Source organism: Pseudophryne corroboree, chromosome 5 (genome assembly GCF_028390025.1).
Source record: "Pseudophryne corroboree isolate aPseCor3 chromosome 5, aPseCor3.hap2, whole genome shotgun sequence".
Lineage (NCBI taxonomy): Eukaryota > Metazoa > Chordata > Amphibia > Anura > Myobatrachidae > Pseudophryne > Pseudophryne corroboree.
In genome coordinates, this window is record NC_086448.1 from 3,359,190 (window position 1) to 3,384,640 (window position 25,451).

The window sequence follows — 25,451 nt, forward strand, 5'->3', positions numbered from 1 at the left end:
AGATCCCTTTCCTCCTCAGTATCTACCAGTATAGTGCCATTAATACTATATTTATCCTTTATGTCACCTGAAATAGTGACTCCTAGATCCCTTTCCTCCTCAGTAGTTTCCAGTATAGCGCCATTAATACTATATTTATCCTTTATGTCACCTGAAATAGTGACTCCTAGATACCTTTCCTCCTCAGTAGTTTCCAGTATAGCGCCATTAATACTATATTTATCCTTTATGTCACCTGAGATAGTGACTCCTAGATCCCTTTCCTCCTCAGTAGTCCCCAGTAGTGTCATTAATACTATATTTATCCTTTATGTCACCTGAAATAGTGACTCCTAGATCCCTTTCCTCCTCAGTAGTTTCCAGTATAGCGCCATTAATACTATATTTATCCTTTATGTCACCTGAAATAGTGACTCCTAGATACCTTTCCTCCTCAGTAGTTTCCAGTATAGCGCCATTAATACTATATTTATCCTTTATGTCACCTTAGATAGTGACTCCTAGATCCCTTTCCTCCTCAGTAGTTTCCAGTATAGTGCCATTAATACTATATTTATCCTTTATGTCACCTGAGATAGTGACTCCTAGATCCCTTTCCTCCTCAGTAGTCCCCAGTAGAGTGTCATTAATACTATATTTATCCTTTATGTCACCTGAGATAGTGACTCCTAGATCACTTTCCTCCTCAGTAGTTCCCAGTATAGCGCCATTAATACTATATTTATCCTTTATGTCACCTGAGATAGTGACTCCTAGATCCCTTTCCTCCTCAGTAGTCCCCAGTAGAGTGTCATTAATACTATATTTATCCTTTATGTCACCTGAAATAGTGACTCCTAGATCCCTTTCCTCCTCAGTAGTTTCCAGTATAGCGCCATTAATACTATATTTATCCTTTATGTCACCTGAGATAGTGACTCCTAGATCCCTTTCCTCCTCAGTAGTTTCCAGTATAGTACCATTAATACTATATTTATCCTTTATGTCACCTGAAATAGTGACTCCTAGATCCCTTTCCTCCTCAGTAGTTTCCAGTATAGTGCCATTACTACTATATTTATCCTTTATGTCACCTGAGATAGTGACTCCTAGATCCCTTTCCTCCTCAGTAGTTTCCAGTATAGTGCCATTAATACTATATTTATCCTTTATGTCACCTGAAATAGTGACTCCTAGATCCCTTTCCTCCTCAGTAGTTTCCAGTATAGTGCCATTACTACTATATTTATCCTTTATGTCACCTGAGATAGTGACTCCTAGATCCCTTTCCTCCTCAGTAGTTTCCAGTATAGTGCCATTAATACTATATTTAGCCTTTATGTCACCTGAGATACTGACTCCTAGATCCCTTTCCTCCTCAGTAGTTCCCAGTATAGTGCTGTTAATACTATATTTATCCTTTAGGTCACCTGAAATAGTGACTCCTAGATCCCTTTCCTCCTCAGTAGTTTCCAGTATAGTGCTGTTAATACTATATTTATCCTTTATGTCACCTGAAATAGTGACTCCTAGATCCCTTTCCTCCTCAGTAGCTCCCAGTATAGTGCCATTAATACTATATTTATCCTTTATGTCACCTGAAATAGTGACTCCTAGATCCCTTTCCTCCTCAGTAGTTTCCAGTATAGTGACATTAATACTATATTTATCCTTTATGTCACCTGAAATAGTGACTCCTAGATCCCTTTCCTCCTCAGTAGCTCCCAGTATAGTGCCATTAATACTATATTTATCCTTTATGTCACCTGAAATAGTGACTCCTAGATCCCTTTCCTCCTCAGTAGTTCCCAGTATAGTGCCATTAATACTATATTTATCCTTTATGTCACCTGAAATAGTGACTCCTAGATCCCTTTCCTCCTCAGTAGTTTCCAGTATAGTGCCATTATTACTATATTTATCCTTTATGTCACCTGAAATAGTGACTCCTAGATCCCTTTCCTCCTCAGTAGTTCCCAGTATAGTGCCATTAATACTATATTTATCCTTTATGTCACCTGAAATAGTGACTCCTAGATCCCTTTCCTCCTCAGTAGTTTCCAGTATAGTGCCATTATTACTATATTTATCCTTTATGTCACCTGAAATAGTGACTCCTAGATCCCTTTCCTCCTCAGTAGTTTCCAGTATAGTGTGCCATTAATACTATATTTATACTTTATGTCACCTGAGATAGTGACTCCTAGATCCCTTTCCTCCTCAGTAGTTCCAGTATAGTGCCATTAATACTATATTTATCCTTTATGTCACCTGAGATAGTGACTCCTAAATCCCTTTCCTCCTCAGTAGTTCCCAGTATAGAGCCATTAATACTATATTTATACTTTATGTCACCTGAAATAGGGACTCCTAGATCCCTTTCCTCCTCAGTAGTTTCCAGTATAGTGCCATTAATACTACATTTAGCCTTTGGGTATCCGAGAACCAAGTGCATGATTTTGCATTTTTTGGCATGAACCTGTAATTGCCACGTTCTTGGCCATGTCCTTACCTCATTGGTTCTCCGCGGAAGAGCCTGGTCCTCAAGAACACGTAGAGTTTTTATATATTCTGGTGGAAGCAGGTGGTTGAAGGTGCAGAGTCCTTGCCCAAGTTTAATGTAGAGACCTCCATTCAGCAAAGCACCATCCACCAGTCTGTCTGCCGTCCGCTGGTGGCACTGGGACATAACGGCCTGATGCAGAGGACTGTTCTACCGCAAGATGGAGAAAGAGACCAGATTCAATTACCTCTTCTCTGACACGTGTGTGTGTGTGTGTGTGTGTGTGTGTGTGTGTGTGTGTGTGTGTGTGTGTGTGTGTGTGTGAGGGCATAAACCAGGACAGGATAGATGTACTACTGCATTCTTCTGCAATGGCAAGTAGTCGCTGAAATCTATGACTGGACCAGCAGACTGGCAGCTGTGTGTGACGGGACCAGCAGCCGCCTCTGGGGCGCAATAGGACGGGCAGGCCGCCTGCTGGATATTACAGAATTGCTGCTGTGAGCGAATGCCTGTTTGCCCTCCAGTTGGCTGGCGAAGGGTGGCAACGAGGAATGTGGTGTAAAGGGAATAAGATGGTGCCGTGATATAATACGATGATATTATTGGTAATACTGGTCTAGTACAGGTTGCGGCACAATCCTCTCACAGATGAATTGACATCAGCCGATTAATGCCTCCGGGATGCAGAGGTTTGATAACGTCCGATGTCGCACTCACCTCATCCGTTTTCCGCAGAGTCACATTTCTCGTCCACCAGTAGTCCATGGAAATCTGTGAGGCAATCTTCAGAGACCTGCGCCACAAACAGGGGATGAGAAAGAGGATGGAGGCTGGGGCGCTGCATTACCTTATACTTCCCACCAGTGCCAAAACCACAGGTCCTCTGTGTAAACAATATGAGGCAGGAGGGGTAGAGCAGTAACTGGCGCATTGCTACACACAAACCCTCAGAATCTATGCGCAATAGCCTGAGGAGGGTTATATCAGGAACCAAGCTTAGGGAGTGATCCCTCTCTCCCATTATTACACTAAGGTCTTACTGGAGTGACGCAACTCTGTGCCTCTCCTCAGAAAGGCACAGAAACAACACAAGTGGTGACATTAATGGCCCCCACAACTGTACAACACCCAAGGAGGGCAGATGAGAAATGGCGGTAACTAGCTGTAGGGGGATGATGGATGGGTGAGAAGCCATCAGAGAAGGTGAGAATGGCAGTAACTATCTGTAGGGGGATCATGGATGGATGAGAAGCCATCAGAGAAGGTGGGAATGGCAGTAACTTACTGTAGGGGAATGATGGATGGGTGAGAAGCCTCAGAGAAGGTGGGAACGGCAGTAACTTGCTGCAAGGATGATGATAGAAAGGTTACGGATGAGTGAGAAGCTTCAGAGGGTGGGAATGGCAGTAACTAGCCGTAGGGGGATGAGGGGTGGGTGAGAAGCCTCAGAGAAGGAGGGAATGACAGCAACTAGCTGTAGGGGGATCATGGATGGATGAGAAGCCATCAGAGAAGGTGAGAATGGCAGTAACTATCTGTAGGGGGAATCATGGATGGATGAGAAGCCATCAGAGAAGGTGGGAATGGCAGTAACTTGCTGTAGGAGGATGACGGATGGGTGAGAAGCCTCAGAGAAGGTGGGAACGGCAGTAACTTGCTGCAAGGATGATGATAGAATGGTTACGGATGAGTGAGAAGCTTCAGAGGGTGGGAATGGCAGTAACTTGCTGCAAGGGTGATTATAGAGAGATGATTGATGAGTGAGAAGCCTCAGATGGTGGGAATGGCAGTAACTAGCTGTAGGGGGATGAGGGATGGGTGAGTAGCCTCAGAGAAGGTGGGAATGGCAGTCACTTGCTGTAGTGGGATGATGGATCGGTGAAAAGCCACAGAGAAGGCGGAAATGGCAGTAAGTTGCTGCAAGGGTGATGATAGAAAGGTTACAGATGAGTGAGAAGCTTCAGAGGGGGAAGGGGATGGCGGTAACTAGCTGTAGAAGATGACGGATGGGTGAGAAGCCATCAGAGAAGGTGGGAATGGCAGTAACTAGCTGTAGGGGGATGATGGATGGATGAAAAGCCATCAGAGAAGTTGGGAATGGCAGTAACTAGCTGTAGGGGGAGGATGGATGGATGAGAGGCCACTAGAGAATATGGAAATGGCAGTAACTTGCTGTAGGCGTATGGTGGATGGGTGAGAAGCCTCAAAAAAGGTGGGAATGGCAGTAACTTGCTGCAAGGGTGATTATAGAAAGATGATGGATGAGTTAGAAGCATCAGATGGTGGGAATGGCAGTAACTAGCTGTAGGGGGATGATGAATGGATGAGAAGCAATCAGAGAAGGTGGGAGTAGCAGTAACTTGCTTCAAGGGTGATGATAGAAAGATGGTGGATGAGTGAGAAGCCTCAGATGGTGGGAATGGCAGTAACTAGCTGTAGGGGGATGACGGATGGGTGAGAAGCCTCAGAGAAGGTGGAAATTGCAGTAACTTGCTGCAAGGGTGATGATAGAAATATGATGGATGAGTGAGAAGCCTCAGATGGTGGGAATGGCAGTAACTAGCTGTAGGGGGATAATGGATGGGTGAGAAGCCATCAGAGCAGGTGGGAATGGCAGTACCTAGCTGTAGGGGGATGATGGATGGATGGATGGATGGATGGATGGATGAGAGGCAACCAGAGAAGATGGGAATGGCAGTAACTTGCTGCAAGGGGATGGTGGATGGGTGAGAAGCCTCAGAGAAGGTGGGAATGACAGTAACCAGCTGTAGGGGGATGACGGATGAGTGAAAAGCCATCAGAGAAGGTGAGAATGGTAGTAACTAGCTGTAGGGGGATGATGGATGAATGAGAAGCCTCAGAGAAGGTGGGAATGGCAGTAACAAGCTGTAGGGGGATTATGGGTGGGTGAGAAACCATCAGAGAAGGTGGAAATGGCAGTAACTAGCTGTAGGGGGATGATGGATGGGTGAGAAGCCATCAGAGAAGGTGGGAACGGCAGTAACCAGCTGTACGGGGATGATGGATGGGTGAGAAGCCTCAGAGAAGATGGGAATGGCAGTAACTTGCTGTAGGGGGATGATGGATGGGTGAGAAGACTTAGAGAAGGTGGGAATGGCAGTAACTAGCTGTAGGGTGATGACGGATGGGTGAGAAGCCATCAGAGAAGGTGGGAATGGCAGTAACCAGCTGTAGGGGGGATGATGGATGGGTGAGAAGCCTCAGAGAAGGTGGGAATGGCAGTATCTAGCTGTAGGGGGATCATGGGTGGGTGAGAAACCATCAGAGAAGGTGGGAATGGCAGTAACTAGCAGTAGCAGTATGATAGAAGGATGATGGATGGGTGAGAAGACCACAGAGAAGGTGGGAATGGCAGTAACCAGCTGTAGGGGGATGATGGATGGGTGAGAAGCCTTAGAGAAGGTGGGAATGGCAGTACCTAGCTGTAACAGGATGATAGAAGGATGAAGGATGGGTAATAAGCCGTCAGAGAATATGGGAATGGCAGTAACTAGCTGTAGGGGGATGATGGATTGGTGAGAAGCCATCACAGAAGGTGTGAATGGCAGTAAATAGCTGTAGGGAGATGATGGATGGGTGAGAAGCCATCAAAGAAATTGGATGTGTTAGTAACTTGCTGTAGGGGGATGATGGATGGGTAGGAAGCTGTCAGAGAAAGTGGGAATGGCAGTAACTAGCTGTAGGGGGATGATGGATGGGTAAGAAGCCGTCAGAGAAAGTGGGAATGGCAGTAACTTGCTGTAAGGGGGATGATGGATGGGTAAGAAGCCATCAGAGAAAGTGGGAATGGCAGTAACTAGCTGTAGGGGGATGATGGATGGGTAAGAAGCCGTCAGAGAAAGTGGGAATGGCAGTAACTAGCTGTAGGGGGATGATGGATGGGTAAGAAGCCATCAGAAAATATGGAAATGGCAGTAACTAGCTGTAGGGGGATGATGGATGGGTAAGAAGCCATCAGAGAAAGTGGGAATGGCAGTAAGTTGCTGTAGGGGGTTGATGGATGGGTAAGAAGCCATCAGAAAAGGTGGGAATGGCAGTAACTAGCTGTAGGGGGATGATGGATGGGTGAGAAGCCTTCAGAGAAGGTGGAAATATGCTGATGACAATTGGAGTCAGACACTCTGGGATTTTAACAGGGGAAGAATGTTTTATTTTGAACTTTATTTAGTTTTTATGTGGTTTCATCCTCAACCCCCAAATACATTCCTATCTTCTGTCCTTAGAACATGTACATTTTAGTTGCACAGATGTAGTGACCAGTTATACTTTCCATCCACCAGTCCCCTCCGCCTCTTATGATAATAAGATCTTTTGTTTTTAAGTTGTCCTGAAAGTTTATGCTCTTCATACTGACTAATGTGTAGACCTCGCAACAAGGTGGCTCCTCTTAAGGTGGGTACACACTGTGCTCGGTGAGCGACATCGCCTAGTGTGTCCCCCTCCCGGCCCGCCTCACAGTGGGCCTACACACTGTGCGATATCGCTAGCGGACGGCCGGAGCATACAGCTTTGGATGGATGAGCCCAAATTGCGCTGCATGTACAGCCGAGACCGAGGGTCATTAACAACCTGCGGGGCCGCGCATCACTTGTCATATACAGCGTACATACTATGCGATATTGTACACGACGCCGCTCAGGAAGGGTCATAAATGAGTGACATTGTTTACTTTATCGCTTACTGCGTACAGACCGCAAGTCTCACGTTTTCCAGGACGGCCATTCCTAAGGCAACAGAGCCCTGATGTATGAAAGTGGGATTTAATATATTATTTAATACAAATTTCATGATTTAATGTTCAGAAATTCAACTGTGTAGTAAGGGGGCCCCTCCCCTTTAGAATGTAAGATTTCACAAGCAGGGCCCTCAACCCTCATGTGCTTATCCTTTGCTAAACCGTCTTCCAAATCCCGCGGTTTTCTGCCGCACTGATACTTATGTCAATGTCATCTTCTGACGCAGCGATGTGTAATTACCCTGCACCTGTCCTGTATTGTCGTCATCTGTAAGTCACTGTTTATCTGTTATGATTATTGTGTAATTGGGCGCTGCGGACCCCTTGTGGCGCCATACAAAGCATAATAATAATAATAATAAATAATAATAAATCTCCCGCGTACATTGTGCGGCTACACAAATCCTCACCTGCAGAAACGCAGAATCCCCTGCAGGGAGATTCTAATTCTCCTCCTCTTCGGTCCCTCTGAGCTGTAATAAATCAGGGCCCCGAGAGCCGGAGCCCCAACCACAGACCCCACATAGACAACGCGCAGCCATCTACGTTGGGAGGACCTGTGGAAAACAGGAGTGTTCAGTATCTGGCTATAACAGTACGTACCCTATATAACGTGTGTACATACAGATGTGTGACGTTACACAGCCCTTCCTAGGCGCGGTTACTAACGCTGCCCGTCTTTTGTGCATTTTCCCGCCCAAATGCGTCTTATTCGCTATGCAGGAAAACAATGTAACGTGGCATTTCGCATGCAGATACAGCTGCAGACGCACATAGAATTAGCGTTCACGCACTGCCCAATTTTTAAAAAGACAAAATGAACCCTGCCCCTTTTACCGACGCCCGGCCCCTTTTACCGACGCCCTGCCCCTTTAGCCAGCGCTCTGCTGAAACAGCCTGGCCGCCATCACTCTGCCGCCGTATGAATAGACGCCGTGCGGAAACGCATTGCAAGGGAAAGCTTGGGGGAAGCCCAGCACACCCTCAAGATGAGACACCAAGGGGGCTGCACCGTCACCAACACTGACGTTGGCGGGGCCATGCCCCCCTCCTCAGCCAGCCATGCCCCTATTTACAGAACACGTGGCGATACTATGCCCGCCACCTGGCGGGAACACCACAGAATATAGGCATGCCGCATATCGGATTATCCGGCAGAGTCTGCTTCTGCGTCATTTTCACAGTGATGAGAGTAAGACGCACGTCCGGGGGGGGAGACGCTTTATGCTGGAGCTAGAGGCTCTCATGCTGCAACTCATTACACCAAGCACCAGAGACACCCTGCCACATCATTACACCACACCCGAGACACCCTGCCACACCATTACACCCCGCACCAGAGACACCCTGCCACACCATTACACCCCGCACCAGAGACACCCTGCCACACCATTACACCACGCACCAGAGACACCCTGCCACACCATTACACCACGCACCAGAGACACCCTGCCACACCATTACACCACGCACCAGAGACACCCTGCCACACCATTACACCACACACCAGACACCCTGCCACACCATTACACCACGCACAAGAGACACCCTGCCACACCTATACACCACGCACCAGAGACACCCTGCCACACCATTACACCAAACACCAGAGACACCCTGCCACATCATTACACCACACACCAGAGACACCCTGCCACACCATTACACCACACACCAGAGACACCCTGCCACATCATTACACCACACACCAGACACCGTGCCACACCTATACACCACACACCAGAGACACCATGCCACATCATTACACCACACACCAGAGACACCATGCCACACCTATACACCACACACCAGAGACACCATGCCACATCATTACACCACACACCAGAGACACCCTGCCACACCATTACACCACACACCAGAGACACCTTGCCACACCATTACACCACGCACCAGAGACACCCTGCCACATCATTACACCACGCACCAGAGACACCCTGCCACACCATTACACCACGCACCAGAGACACCCTGCCACACCATTACACCACGCACCAGAGACACCCTGCCACACCATTACACCACACACCAGACACCCTGCCACACCTATACACCACGCACCAGAGACACCCTGCCACACCTATACACCACGCACCAGAGACACCTTGCCACACCATTACACCAAACACCAGAGACACCCTGCCACATCATTACACCACACACCAGAGACACCCTGCCACACCATTACACCACACACCAGAGACACCCTGCCACACCATTACACCACACACCAGAGACACCCTGCCACACCATTACACCACACACCAGAGAGACTCTGCCACACCATTACACCACGCACCAAAGAGACACCCTGCCACACCATTACACCACACACCAGAGACACCCTGCCACACCATTACACCAGAGAGACACCCTGCCACACCATTACACCACACACCAGAGAGACACCCTGCCACACCATTACACCACGCACCAGAGACACCCTGCCACACCATTACACCAGAGAGACACCCTGCCACACCATTACAGCACACACCAGAGACACCCTGCCACACCATTACAGCACACACCAGAGACACCCTGCCACACCATTACAGCACACACCAGAGACACCCTGCCACACCTATACACCACGCACCAGAGACACCCTGCCACACCGTTACACCACACACCAGAGACACCATGCCACACCATTACACCACACACCAGAGACACCCTGCCACATCATTACACCACACACCAGACACCCTGCCACACCTATACACCACACACCAGAGACACCATGCCACATCATTACACCACACACCAGAGACACCATGCCACACCTATACACCACACACCAGAGACACCATGCCACATCATTACACCACACACCAGAGACACCCTGCCACATCATTACACCACACACCAGACACCCTGCCACACCTATACACCACACACCAGAGACACCATGCCACATCATTACACCACACACCAGAGACACCATGCCACACCTATACACCACACACCAGAGACACCATGCCACATCATTACACCACACACCAGAGACACCCTGCCACACCTATACACCACGCACCAGAGACACCCTGCCACACCGTTACACCACACACCAGAGACACCATGCCACACCATTACACCACACACCAGAGACACCATGCCACATCATTACACCACACACCAGAGACACCCTGCCACATCATTACACCACACACCAGACACCCTGCCACACCTATACACCACACACCAGAGACACCATGCCACATCATTACACCACACACCAGAGACACCCTGCCACACCTATACACCACACACCAGAGACACCATGCCACATTACACCACACACCAGAGACACCATGCCACACCTATACACCACACACCAGAGACACCATGCCACATTACACCACACACCAGAGACACCCTGCCACATCATTACACCACACACCAGACACCCTGCCACACCTATACACCACACACCAGAGACACCATGCCACATCATTACACCACACACCAGAGACACCCTGCCACACCTATACACCACACACCAGAGACACCATGCCACATTACACCACACACCAGAGACACCCTGCCACACCTATACACCACACACCAGAGACACCATGCCACATTACACCACACACCAGAGACACCATGCCACACCTATACACCACACACCAGAGACACCCTGCCACACCTATACACCACACACCAGAGACACCATGCCACATCATTACACCACACACCCGAGGGACACCCTGCCACATCATTAGTCCGCTCTTCAAAGAGACACTCTTTGTGACAGACATTAGGCTACGTTTCGGAGAGACACCCTGTCAGCTCTTAGTACATTGGGGGTCATTCCGAGTTGATCGCTAGCTGCCGTTGGTCGCAGTGCAGCGATCAGGCTAAAAATCAGCATTTCTGCGCATGTTGTGGTTGTGCACAGGTTGCAGCAAAGGTTTCAGTCACACTGACGGCCGCAAGAAGATTTACATGAAGTAGGTGTTTCTGGGTGTCAACTGACCGTTTTCAGGCATTGTTTGCAAAAACGCAGGCATGGCTGGGCGGGTGTATGACGTCAAATCCGGACACAAATAGGCTGAAGTGATCGCAAGCGCTGAGTAGGTTCAGAGCTACTCAGAAACAGCACAAACTGTTTTTGTAGAGTGCGGCTGCACAGGAGTTCACACTTCTGCTAAGCTAGAATACACTCCCCAGTGGGCGGCGGCATAGTTTGTACGGCTGCACAGGCGGTCACACTTCTGCTACGCTAAAACACATTCTCCAGTGGGCGGCAGGATAGTTTGTACGGCTGCACAGGCGTTCACACTTCTGCTACGCTAAAACACATTCCCCAGTGGGCGGCGGCATAGTTTGTACGGCTGCACAGGCGTTCACACTTCTGCTAAGATAGAATACACTCCCCAGTGGGCGGCGGCATAGTTTGTACGGCTGCACAGGCGTTCACACTTCTGCTAAGCTAAAATACACTCCCCAGTGGGCGGCGGCATAGTTTGTACGGCTGCACAAGCGTTCACACTTCTGCTACGCTAAAACACACTCCCCAGTGGGCGGCAGGATAGTTTGTACGGCTGCACAGGCGTTCACACTTCTGCTAAGCTAGAATACACTCCCCAGTGGGCGGCGGCATAGTTTGTACGGCTGCACAGGCGTTCACACTTCTGCTAAGCTAGAATACACTCCCCAGTGGACGGCGGCATAGTTTGTACGGATGCACAGGCGTTCACACTTCTGCTAAGATAGAATACACTCCCCAGTGGGCGGCAGGATAGTTTGTACGGCTGCACAGGCGTTCACACTTCTGCTACGCTAAAACACATTCCCCAGTGGGCGGCGGCATAGTTTGTACGGCTGCACAGGCGTTCACACTTCTGCTAAGCTAGAATACACTCCCCAGTGGACGGCGGCATAGTTTGCACGGCTGCACAGGCGTTCACACTTCTGCTAAGCTAGAATACACTCCCCAGTGGACGGCTGCATAGTTTGTACGGCTGCACAGGCGTTCACACTTCTGCTAAGCTAAAATACACTCCCCAGTGGGCGGCGGCATAGTTTGTACGGCTGCACAGGCGTTCACACTTCTGCTACGCTAAAACACATTCCCCAGTGGACGGCGGCATAGTTTGTACGGCTGCACAGGCGTTCACACTTCTGCTAAGCTAGAATACACTCCCCAGTGGACGGCTGCATAGTTTGCACGGCTGCACAGGCGTTCACACTTCTGCTAAGCTAGAATACACTCCCCAGTGGGCGGCGGCATAGTTTGCACGGCTGCACAGGCGTTCACACTTCTGCTAAGCTAGAATACACTCCCCAGTGGACGGCTGCATAGTTTGCACGGCTGCACAGGCGTTCACACTTCTGCTAAGCTAGAATACACTCCCCAGTGGACGGCTGCATAGTTTGTACGGCTGCACAGGCGTTCACACTTCTGCTAAGCTAAAATACACTCCCCAGTGGGCGGCGGCATAGTTTGTACGGCTGCACAGGCGTTCACACTTCTGCTACGCTAAAACACATTCCCCAGTGGACGGCGGCATAGTTTGTACGGCTGCACAGGCGTTCACACTTCTGCTAAGCTAGAATACACTCCCCAGTGGACGGCTGCATAGTTTGCACGGCTGCACAGGCGTTCACACTTCTGCTAAGCTAGAATACACTCCCCAGTGGGCGGCGGCATAGTTTGCACGGCTGCACAGGCGTTCACACTTCTGCTAAGCTAGAATACACTCCCCAGTGGACGGCTGCATAGTTTGCACGGCTGCACAGGCGTTCACACTTCTGCTAAGCTAGAATACACTCCCCAGTGGGCGGCGGCATAGTTTGCACGGCTGCACAGGCGTTCACACTTCTGCTAAGCTAGAATACACTCCCCAGTGGACGGCTGCATAGTTTGCACGGCTGCACAGGCGTTCACACTTCTGCTAAGCTAGAATACACTCCCCAGTGGGCGGCGGCATAGTTTGCACGGCTGCACAGGCGTTCACACTTCTGCTAAGCTAGAATACACTCCCCAGTGGACGGCTGCATAGTTTGTACGGCTGCTAAAACCAGCCAGCGAGCGATCAACTCGGAATGACCACCATTGGCTCTGACTGATTAAACAGCAATAGCTAAAATGCATCCAGAAAGTATTCACAGCGCTTCACTTTTTACACATTTTGTTATAAAAAAGGTGTTACTATCTTTGTATCTCAATAGATCTTTTCTATCCATCTCTTCAATTTTTGCAATATCTGCTTCCAATTTTTCTTTTTATAACCTTTCTCCAGAAAGTTCTTCATCATGTCTTCACTTTGTGAAGACATGATGAAGAACTTTCTGGAGAAAATTGAACAGATGGATAGAAAGAATCTATTGAGATACAAAGATAGTAACACCTTTCCATGTCTCCCATTCATCACCTAATTCAATAGCAATTCAAAAGTGATTGAAGAAATGCTAAATAAACACCGGCACATCCTGCACTTAGATGAAACACTACGTCACATCCTCCCAGAAAGGCCAAAGGTTGTGTACCGGAAAGCCAAAAGCGTGAAACAACTTTTGGTCTCAAGCCATCTCAAGAACGAAGCACGAGGGATCTCTAAAAACAACAAGGGCTACTATAGATGTCTGAACTGTAAAGCATGCAAGAACAACAAGGAGAAGTCTACCAGACCAACCAATATCTTCACATCATCTGCAACAGGAAAGATATATACCATTTATGACTCGTGCGATACAGGAGTTATATACATAGCCACCTGCCCCTGTGGCTATCAATATGTCGGCCGGACAAAAAGAAAAGCGAAGATAAGATTTGCTGAGCACATTTATAATGTAAATAAAGGCCTCAAATCACATAGCCTATCAAATCATTTCCTTGAGAAACTGGACTCATTCTTACCCATTCAAAAAGTAATTAGAAACTGGAGAGGAGGAGTCATAACTACTGATTTAAGAAAGCAAATGGATATTTGAACTAAAAACTTTACAACCATCCGGACACAACACTGATATTGAACTCAACGCCTTTTTATAACATACACGCTACTTTACACTAAGTGGCACCTGTATGTATATTTTTTTTCTATTTTTATTATATATATATTTTTATAATTTTTTATTTTTAATTTTAACTAAAAATAAAAATGGAGAACCTTGTATTAAAACATTTCCATGTGCTTCCCGCACTTTTTGATGTCACTTCGGGCCGGAAGTCCCTGTTTTCCCAAAGGAAATTTTAGTATAAATAAAGGATATTTTAACTAAGTAGCCACCTTTAAAAAGTGCTTTGAATAGCACGCAACACGTTGGTGGACAAGTGGGACTTCAGAGGAGAGCAACACGCTGCCGCCAAGCAGCTCCGGCGGTACACGGACTGACGTCACCTCCCGGCTTTGCAGTTACACCTTTCTCCGGCTGGACGCAGCGGTGAGCTCAGCGATTAACACCGCCGGCCACGGACAGCCCTAACATCTACGGCTGAGGAATCCCGTGGGTAAGGTAGGGACAGTTAGGCTCCGGACATCCAACTCTGAATACCACCAACTTATATCTCTCTCAAAAGAGCTGTAAACAATCGTGTTTTTCAAAAACTAATTATAATTTTTTTACAGGTGCCACATACATTTTGTTATGTTGCAGCCTTATTCCAAAATGGAATAAATTCATTTTTTCCCTCAAAATTCTGCACACAATACCCCAGAATGACAACATGAAAAAAGTGTTTTTGAGATTTTTGAAACTTTATTAAAAAATAAAAAACTAAGAAATCACATGTACATAAGTATTCACAACCTTTGCTCAATACTTTGTTGATGCACCTTTGGCAGCAATTACAGCCTCAAGTCTTTTTGGATATGATGCCACAAGCTTGGCACACCTATCTTTGGGCAGTTTCGCCCATTCCTCTTTGCAGCACCTCTCAAGCTCCATCAGGTTGGATGGGAAGCGTTGGTGCACAGCCATTTTCAGATCTCTCCAGAGATGTTCATTCGGATTCAAGTCTGGGCTCCGGCTGGGCCACTCAAGGACATTCACAGAGTTGTCCTGAAGCCACTCCTTTGATATCTCGGCTGTGTGCTTAGGGTCGTTGTCCTGATGAAAGATGAACCGTCGCCCCAGTCTGAGGTCAAGAGCGCTCTGGAGCAGGTTTTCATCCAGGATGTGTCTGTACATTGCTGCATTCATCTTTCCCTCTATCCTGACTAGTCTCCCAGTTCCTGCCCCTGAAAAACATCCCCACAGCATGCTGCTGCCACCACCATGCTTCACTGTAGGGATGGTATTGGCCTGGTGATGAGCTGTGCATGGTTTCCTCCAAACATGACGCCTGGCATTCACGCCAAAGAGTTCCATCTTTGTCTCATCAGACCAGAGAATTTTGTTTCTCAGGGTCCAAAAGTCCTTCAAGTGCATTTTGGCAAACTCCAGGCGGGCTGCCATGCGCTTTTTACTAAGGAGTGGCTTCCGTCTGGCCACTCTACCATACTGGCCTGATTGGTGGATTGCTGCAGAGATGGTTGTCCTTCTGGAAGGTTCCCCTCTCTCCACAGAAGAATGCTCTAGCTCTGACAGAGTGACCATCGGGTTCTTGGTCACCTCGCTGACTAGGGACCTTCTCCCCCGATTGCTCAGTTTAGACAGCCGGCCAGCTCTAGGAAGAGTCCTGGTGGTTCCGAACTTCTTCCATTTACGGATCATGGAGGCCACTGTGCTCATTGGGACCTTCAAAGCAGCAGATATTTTTCTGTACCCTTCCCCAGATTTTTGCCGCGAGACAATCCTGTCTCTGAGGTCTACAAACAATTCCTTTGACTTCATGCTTGGTTTGTGCTCAGACATGCACTGTCAAGTGTGGGACCTTGTGGAGTGGCACATATAGCGGATTGTGCCAGTAATGACGCATGCGACACACTGCGCTCTGCAGTCAGCATGTTACTGGGGTGTAATGGGGCAAAGTGCAGGTCATTATAGAAATACGTGAGCGCTGGTCACAGACAATGGGGGGTGCAGGACCCTCAGGAGGTACGCAGTCACTTCCCCCTTTACTACTCCCAATATCCTCTAGGAAATGATACATTTATATAATACATCGGGGTAAATTTACTAAGGTCCCGATTTTGACCGAGATGCCGTTTTTTCATCAAAGTGTCATCTCGGTAATTTACTAAGCAATAATCACGGCAGTGATGAGGGCATTCGTAATTTTATGGAAGTCCAACAAAAAAAATACAAATGAATACACCATCGGTCAAAACGCGGCTGTTTAAGTATGAATCTCGGTCATTTACTAAGAAGTGCAAAGCAAAAAAAAACAAAACACTGCCGTAAAAAAATACAACTCGTAAAAAAGTGCTTAAAAAAAAACAGACCTGCTTTTTTTTCCGTGATTGGATAGGCATGCAGGGATCCATGAGATCCTTGCATGTATATCAGTGGGAAGGGGTGGGAAAGTGATTATTTTCTCAAAAAAAATTGCGTGGGGGTCCCCCCTCCTAAGCATAACCAGCCTCGGGCTCTTTGAGCCGATCCTGGTTGCAGAAATATGGGAAAAAAATTGACAGGGGTTCCCCCATATTTAAGCAACCAGCATTGGGCTCTGCGCCTGGTCCTGGTTCCAAAAATACGGGGGACAAAAAGAGTAGGGGTCCCCCGTATTTTTAAAACCAGCACCGGGCTCCACTAGCTGGACAGATAATGCCACAGCCGGGGGTCACTTTTATATAGTGCCCTGCGGCCGTGGCATCAAAAATCCAACTAGTCACCCCTGGCCGGGGTACACTGGGGGAGTGGGGACCCCTTCAATCAAGAGGTCCACCCCCCAGCCACCCAAGGGCCAGGGGTGAAGCCCGAGGCTGTCCCCCCCCATCCAATGGGCTGCGGATGGGGGGGCTGATAGCCTTTTGTGATAATGAAAAGATATTGTTTTTAGTAGCAGTACTACAAGGCCCAGCAAGCCTCCCCCGCATGCTGGTACTTGGAGAACCACAAGTACCAGCATGCGGCGGAAAAACGGGCCCGCTGGTACCTGTAGTACTACTACTAAAAAAATACCCAAAAAAAGACAAGACACACACACCGTGAAAGTAAAGATTTATTACATACATGCACACAAACATACATACATACTTACCTTATGTTCACACGCAGGTCGGTCCTCTTCTCCAGTAGAATCCAAGGGGTACCTGTTGAATAAATTCTACTCACCAGATCGCGGGTCCCAGGGTCCTCGGGGCATCCATTTGTAATCCACGTACTTGCATAAAATAAGAAAACGGAAAGCCGAGCCACGAACTGAAAGGGGCCCCATGTTTTCACATGGGACTCCTTTCCCCGAATGCCAGAAACCCACTCTGACTTCTGTCTAAGTGGGTTTCTTCAGCCAATCAGGGAGCGCTACGCTGTAGCACCCTCCTGATCGGCTGTGTGCTCCTGTACTGTCTGACAGGCGGCACACGGCAGTGTTACAATGTAGCGCCTATGTGCTCCATTGTAACCAATGGTGGGAACTTTGTAGTCAGCGGTTGACCGAAAGTGACCTCACCGCTGAGCAGAAAGTTCCCACCATTGGTTACAATGAAGCGCATAGGCGCTACATTGTAACACTGCCGTGTGCCGCCTGTCAGACAGTACAGGAGCACACAGCCGATCAGGAGGGTGCTACAACGTGGCGCTCCCTGATTGGCTGAAGAAACCCACTTAGACAGAAGTCAGAGTGGGTTTCTGGCATTCGGGGAAAGGAGTCCCATGTGAAAACATGGGGCCCCTTTCAGTTCGTGGCTCGGCTTTCCGTTTTGTTATTTTATTCAAGTACCTGGATTACAAATGGTTGCCCCGCGGACCCTGGGACCCTGGATCTGGTGAGTAGAATTTATTCAACAGGTACCCCTTGGATTCTACTGGAGAACAGGACCGACCCTCGTGTGAACATAAGGTAAGTATGTATGTATGTTTGTGTGGATGTATGTAATAAATCTTTACTTTCACGGTGTGTGTGTCTTGTCTTTTTTTGGGTATTTTTTTAGTAGTAGTACTACAGGTACCAGCGGGCCCGTTTTTCCGCCGCATGCTGGTACTTGTGGTTCTCCAAGTACCAGCATGCGGGGGAGGCTTGCTGGGCCTTGTAGTACTGCTACTAAAAACAATATCTTTTCATTATCACAAAAGGCTATCAGCCCCCCCATCCGCAGCCCATTGGATGGGGGGGGACAGCCCCGGGCTTCACCCCTGGCCCTTGGGTGGCTGGGGGGGGACCCCTTGATTGAAGGGGTCCCCACTCCCCCAGGGTACCCCGGCCAGGGGTGACTAGTTGGATTTTTGATGCCACGGCCGCAGGGCACTATATAAAAGTGACCCCCGGGCTGTGGCATTATCTGTCCAGCTAGTGGAGCCCGGTGCTGGTTTTAAAAATACGGGAGACCCCTACTCTTTTTGTTCCCCGTATTTTTGGAACCAGGACCAGGCGCAGAGCCCGATGCTGGTTGCTTAAATATGGGGGAACCCCTGTCAATTTTTTTCCCATATTTCTGCAACCAGGATCGGCTCAAAGAGCCCGAGGCTGGTTATGCTTAGGAGGGGGGACCCCACGCAATTTGTTTTTAAGTTTTACAGTGTTTATTGAAAAGAAAAAAAAATGAACCCCAGCACGGATCACACAGATCCGGCCGAGATTCATTTTGAAAAAGTCGGCAGTGTTTTGCTAATCACTGCCGTAAAAAACTGAAAAAAAAAACGAATGACATAGACATCGGAAAACCCGAAAAGACAAAATACGGCAGCTTAGTAAATTAGTCGTAATAAATTCAAAAAGTTGCAGTTTTACACTTTCGATGTCATTCGTGATTGAACTTTGACCTGAAACGGGAAAATACGAATCTTAGTAAATTTACCCCATCATCTGTAATATGAACACCTGCCCCCGTACCCCATGAGTGGCGAACCAGCGGTTCTGGACTCAGAGCGCTACAGAACTGGAGGTCTCCTGTATTTCCCAGCACGAGACGATTCCGGAGAACGCGGGGTTACAGACAGAGCCTCTCTTATCCGGGCGGAACGTTCACAATCTGGTAACTAAATAAATGTATGAGTGTCCCTGGCCCCGGCGTGTCATCTGTCCTCCACAGATCAGAGATGGATAACGCCATCGTCCTTGTTACAGCGACGGGATGCCAGAGACCCACAATACAGCGGCGCAGTACACGGACAGGTCTCTTCTCACGCCATCTGCAATTGTGACCATAAGCAAAGTGCCCCAATCAGCAGCAGCCTGTTCCCCCGAATTACCCCGGGCTCAGGGAACACACGTCACACGCACATAACCACTTACCTGCATCCAAAGCACGCAGCTCCAGGATCCGGTGTAACGTCCAGCGTCATAAGTACGGCGTGGTACCTGCTGACCCGCACCGCTGTGTGTGCACATATGACGCTGGACATTACACCGGATCCGGGAAAATAAGTACGGCGTGGTACCTGCTGACCCGTACCGCTGTGTGTGCACATATGACGCTGGACATTACACCGGATCCGGGAAAATAAGTACGGCGTGGTACCTGCTGACCCGCACCGCTGTGTGTGCACATATGACGCTGGACATTACACCGGATCCGGGATAATAAGTACGGCGTGGTACCTGCTGACCCGCACCGCTGTGTGTGCACATATGACGCTGGACATTACACCGGATCCGGGAAAATAAGTACGGCGTGGTACCTGCTGACCCGCACCGCTGTGTGTGCACATATGACGCTGGACATTACACCGGATCCGGGATAATAAGTACGGCGTGGTACCTGCTGACCCGCACCGGTGTGTGTGCACATAGGACGCTGGACATTACACCGGATCCGGGAAAATAAGTACGGCGTGGTACCTGCTGACCCGCACCGCTGTGTGTGCACATATGACGCTGGACATTACACCGGATCCGGGAAAATAAGTACGGCATGGTACCTGCTGACCCGCACCGCTGTGTGTGCACATATGACGCTGGACATTACACCGGATCCGGGATAATAAGTACGGCGTGGTACCTGCTGACCCGCACCGGTGTGTGTGCACATATGACGCTGGACATTACACCGGATCCGGGAAAATAAGTACGGCGTGGTACCTGCTGACCCGCACCGCTGTGTGTGCACATATGACGCTGGACATTACACCGGATCCGGGAAAATAAGTACGGCGTGGTACCTGCTGACCCGCACCGCTGTGTGTGCACATATGACGCTGGACATTACACCGGATCCGGGATAATAAGTACGGCGTGGTACCTGCTGACCCGCACCGCTGTGTGTGCACATATGACGCTGGACATTACACCGGATCCGGGAAAATAAGTACGGCATGGTACCTGCTGACCCGCACCGCTGTGTGTGCACATATGACGCTGGACATTACACCGGATCCGGGATAATAAGTACGGCATGGTACCTGCTGACCCGCACCGCTGTGTGTGCACATATGACGCTGGACATTACACCGGATCCGGGATAATAAGTACGGCGTGGTACCTGCTGACCCGCACCGCTGTGTGTGCACATATGACACTGGACATTACACCGGATCCGGGATAATAAGTACGACATGGTACCTGCTGACCCGCACCGCTGTGTGTGCACATATGACGCTGGACATTACACCGGATCCGGGATAATAAGTACGGCATGGTACCTGCTGACCCGCACCGGTGTGTGTGCACATATGACGCTGGACATTACACCGGATCCGGGATAATAAGTACGGCGTGGTACCTGCTGACCCGCACCGCTGTGTGTGCACATATGACGCTGGACATTACACCGGATCCGGGAAAATAAGTACGGCGTGGTACCTACTGACCCGCACCGCTGTGTGTGCACATATGACGCTGGACATTACACCGGATCCGGGATAATAAGTACGGCGTGGTACCTGCTGACCCGTACCGCTGTGTGTGCACATATGACGCTGGACATTACACCGGATCCGGGATAATAAGTACGGCGTGGTACCTGCTGACCCGCACCGCTGTGTGTGCACATATGACGCTGGACATTACACCGGATCCGGGATAATAAGTACGGCGTGGTACCTGCTGACCCGTACCGCTGTGTGTGCACATATGACGCTGGACATTACACCGGATCCGGGATAATAAGTACGGCGTGGTACCTGCTGACCCGTACCGCTGTGTGTGCACATATGACGCTGGACATTACCGTAACACAATAAAAGTTCTTGTGAATGACTGGACACAGATGTGCGCAGCTCTAAAAAGACCACTTCCCCGCTATTGGTAGTCGCACCCCCCAGCAGTAGTATACACTATACGTGTTGTGGGGTAACCAGCGATTGTGTCTTACCGCAAAGTCTGAGTGCCGATCCGTCTCGTACATAACAGACTGTCTGGGGAACATCGGGCAAGCTGGGACTTGTGGTACCGATAAAATAGAAACTACAGGAGAAACCAATTATTGTGCAAATCCGCACTATAAACAGATCACTGCCCACTACTCACTCACCTATCGCCCAATGCACTCTACTCTCCCGTCACCCCACGCCCCACCTCACTGTGCCACGCTCTCCCCTCTCCTTGCACCGTTCTCACCTTCTGCACCCCCCGCTCTCACGTCTCTCCCCTCTCCTTGCAAACCACTCTCCCCTCTCTCTCTCCTGCACCCCACTCTCCCCTCTCTCTCTCCTGCACCCCACTCTCCCCCCTCTCTCTCTCCTGCACCCCACTCTCCCCTCTCTCTCCTGCACCCCACTCTCCCCCCTCTCTCTCTCCTGCACCCCACTCTCCCCCCTCTCTCTCTCCTGCACCCCACTCTCCCCTCTCTCTCTCTCCTGCACCCCACTCTCCCCCCTCTCTCTCTCCTGCACCCCACTCTCCCCTCTCTCTCTCTCCTGCACCCCACTCTCCCCCCTCTCTCTCCTGCACCCCACTCTCCCCTCTCTCTCCTGCACCCCACTCTCCCCCCTCTCTCTCTCCTGCACCCCACTCTCCCCCCTCTCTCTCTCCTGCACCCCACTCTCCCCTCTCTCTCTCTCCTGCACCCCACTCTCCCCTCTCTCTCTCCTGCACCCCACTCTCCCCCCTCTCTCTCTCCTGCACCCCACTCTCCCCTCTCTCTCTCCTGCACCCCACTCTCCCCTCTCTCTCTCCTGCACCCCACTCTCCCCCCTCTCTCTCTCCTGCACCCCACTCTCCCCTCTCTCTCTCCTGCACCCCACTCTCCCCTCTCTCTCTCTCCTGCACCCCACTCTCCCCCCTCTCTCTCTCCTGCACCCCTCTCCCCTCTCTCTCTCTCCTGCACCCCATTCTCCCCTCTCTCTCTCCTGCACCCCACTCTCCCCTCTCTCTCCTGCACCCCACTCTCCCCTCTCTCTCTCCTGCACCCCACTCTCCCCCCTCTCTCTCTCCTGCACCCCACTCTCCCCTCTCTCTCTCCTGCACCCCACTCTCCCCTCTCTCTCTCCTGCACCCCACTCTCCCCCCTCTCTCTCTCCTGCACCCCACTCTCCCCTCTCTCTCCTGCACCCCACTCTCCCCCCTCTCTCTCTCCTGCACCCCACTCTCCCCTCTCTCCTGCACCCCACTCTCCCCTCTCTCTCTCCTGCACCCCACTCTACCATCTCTCTCCTGCACCCCACTCTCCCCTCTCTCTCTCCTGCACCCAACTCTCCGCTGCACCCCACTCTCCCCTCTCTCTCTCCTGCACCCCACTCTCCCCTCTCTCTCTCCTGCACCCCACTCTCCCCTCTCTCTCTCCTGCACCCCACTACCCCTCTCTCTCTCCTGCACCCCACTCTCCCCTCTCTCTCTCCTGCACCCCACTCTACCATCTCTCTCCTGCACCCCACTCTCCCCCCTCTCTCTCTCCTGCACCCCACTCTCCCCTCTCTCTCTCCTGCACCCCACTCTCCCCCTCTCTCTCTCCTGCACCCCACTCTCCCCTCTCTCTCTCCTGCACCCCACTCTACCATCTCTCTCCTGCACCCCACTCTACCATCTCTCTCCTGCACCCCACTCTCCCCTCTCTCTCTCCTGCACCCCACTCTCCCCCCTCTCTCTCTCCTGCACCCCACTCTCCCCCCTCTCTCTCTCCTGCACCCCACTCTCCCCTCTCTCTCTCCTGCACCCCACTCTCCCCCCTCTCTCTCTCCTGCACCCCACTCTCCCCTCTCTCTCTCCTGCAACCCACTCTCCCCCCTCTCTCTCCTGCACCACACTCTACCATCTCTCTCCTGCACCCCACTCTTCCCTCTCGCACCTACACCCCTCTCCTCTCTCTCTCCTGCACCTCACACTCTCCCCTTATTCTCCTGCACCCCACTCTCCCCTCTCTCTCCTGCACCCCACTCCCCTCTCTCTCTCCCCTGCACCCCACTCCCCCTCTCTCTACTGCACCCCACTCTCCCCTCTCTCTACTGCACCCCACTCTCCCCTCTCTCCCTCTACTGCACCCCACTCTCCCTCTACTGCACCCCACTCTCCCTCTACTGCACCCCACTCTCCCCTCTCTCCTGCACCCCACTCACACCTCTATCATGCACTCCACTCTCCCCTCTCTCTCTCCCCTGCACCCCACTCTCCCCTCTCTCTCTCTCTCCTGCACCCCACTCTCCCCTCTCTCTCTCCCCTGCACCCCACTCTCCAATCTCTCTCCTGCACTCCACTCTCCCCTCTCTCTCTCCCCTGCACCCCACTCTCCCCTCTCTCTCTCCCCTGCACCCCACTCTCCCCTGCACCCCACTCTCCCCTCTCTCTCCCCCCTGCACCCCACTCTCCCCTGCACCCCACTCTCCTCTCTCTCTCTCTCTCTCTCTCTCCTGCACCCCACACTCCTGTGACTCCTGCACCCCACTCTCCCCTCTCTCTCCTGCACCCCACTCTCCCCTCTCTCTCTCCTGCACCCCACTCTCCCCTCTCTCTCTCTCCTGCACCCCACTCTCTTACACCCCACTCAAATCTCTCTCTCCTGCACCCCTCTCCCTCTAATGCACCCCACTCTCTCCTGCACCCCACCCTCCTCTCTCCTGCACCCCACTGTCCCTTCTCTCTTGCACCCCTCTCTCTCTCCTGCACCCCACTCTCTCCCCTGCACCCCACTCTCCCCTCTCTCTCCCCTGCACCCCACTCTCCCCTCTCTCTTTCCTGCACCCCACTCTCCCCTCGCTCTCTCCCCTGCACCCCACTCTCCCCTCTCTCTCCCCTGCACCCCACTCTCCCCTCTCTCTCCCCTGCACCCCACTCTCCCCTCTCTCTCTACCCTGCACCCCACTCTCCCCTCTCTCTCTACCCTGCACCCCACTCTCCCCTCTCTCTCTACCCTGCACCCCACTCTCCCCTCTCTCTCCTGCACCCAACACTCCTGTGACTCCTGCACCTCACTCTCCCCTCTCTCTCTCTCCCCTGCACCCCACTCTCCTGTGACTCCTGCACCCCACTCTCCCCTCTCTCTCCTGCACCCCACTCTCCTGTGACTCCTGCACCCAACACTCCTGTGACTCCTGCACCTCACTCTCCCCTCTCTCTCTCTCCCCTGCACCCCACTCTCCTGTGACTCCTGCACCCCACTCTCCCCTCTCTCTCCTGCACCCCACTCTCCTGTGACTCCTGCACCCCACTCTCCTGTGACTCCTGCACCCCACTCTCCCCTCTCTCCTGCACCCCACTCTTCCCTCTCTCTCTACTGCACCCCACTCTCCTGTGACTCCTGCACCTCTCTCCCCTCTCTCTCTCTCCCCTGCACCCCATTCTCCTCTGACTCCTGCACCCCACTCTGCCCTCTCTCTCTCTCTCCTGCACCCCACTCTCCTGTGACTCCTGCACCCCACTCTCCTCTCTCTCTCTCTCCTGCACCCCACTCTCCTGTGACTCCTGCACCCCACTCTGCCCTCTCTCTCTCTCTCTCTCTCCTGCACCCCACTCTCCTGTGACTCCTGCACCTCACTCTCCCCTCTCTCTCTCCCCTGCACCCCATTCTCCTCTGACTCCTGCACCCCACTCTGCCCTCTCTCTCCTGCACCCCACTCTCCCCTCTCTCTCTCCTGCACCCCACTCTCCTGTGACTCCTGCACCCCACTCTCCCCTCTCTCTCTCTCTCTCTCTCTCCTGCACCCCACTCTCCTCTGACTCCTGCACCCCACTCTCCCCTCTCTCTCTCTCCTGCACCCCACTCTCCAATCTCTCTCTTTCTCCTGCACCCCACTCTCCCCTCTCTCTCTCCTACACCCCACTCT

At 51.0% G+C, this 25,451-nt stretch overlaps 1 protein-coding gene across 3 annotated transcripts in view; it reads right to left on the reverse strand.

Moving 5' to 3' along the window:
• Positions 1-25,451, reverse strand: part of ADCK5 (aarF domain containing kinase 5) — a 178,123-nt gene that overhangs the window by 147,062 nt on the left and 5,610 nt on the right. For 2 of the 3 annotated variants that reach the window (XM_063921062.1, XM_063921061.1), the window contains exons 2-5: positions 21,569-21,660; positions 7,652-7,798; positions 3,203-3,278; positions 2,492-2,692 (exon numbers count right to left, since the gene is read on the reverse strand). In XM_063921062.1, coding sequence (XP_063777132.1) covers positions 2,492-2,692; positions 3,203-3,278; positions 7,652-7,798; positions 21,569-21,660 — 516 coding nt within the window. The remainder of the gene's footprint in view (positions 1-2,491; positions 2,693-3,202; positions 3,279-7,651; positions 7,799-21,568; positions 21,661-25,451) is intronic. The other variant, XM_063921063.1, reaches the window with a different exon arrangement.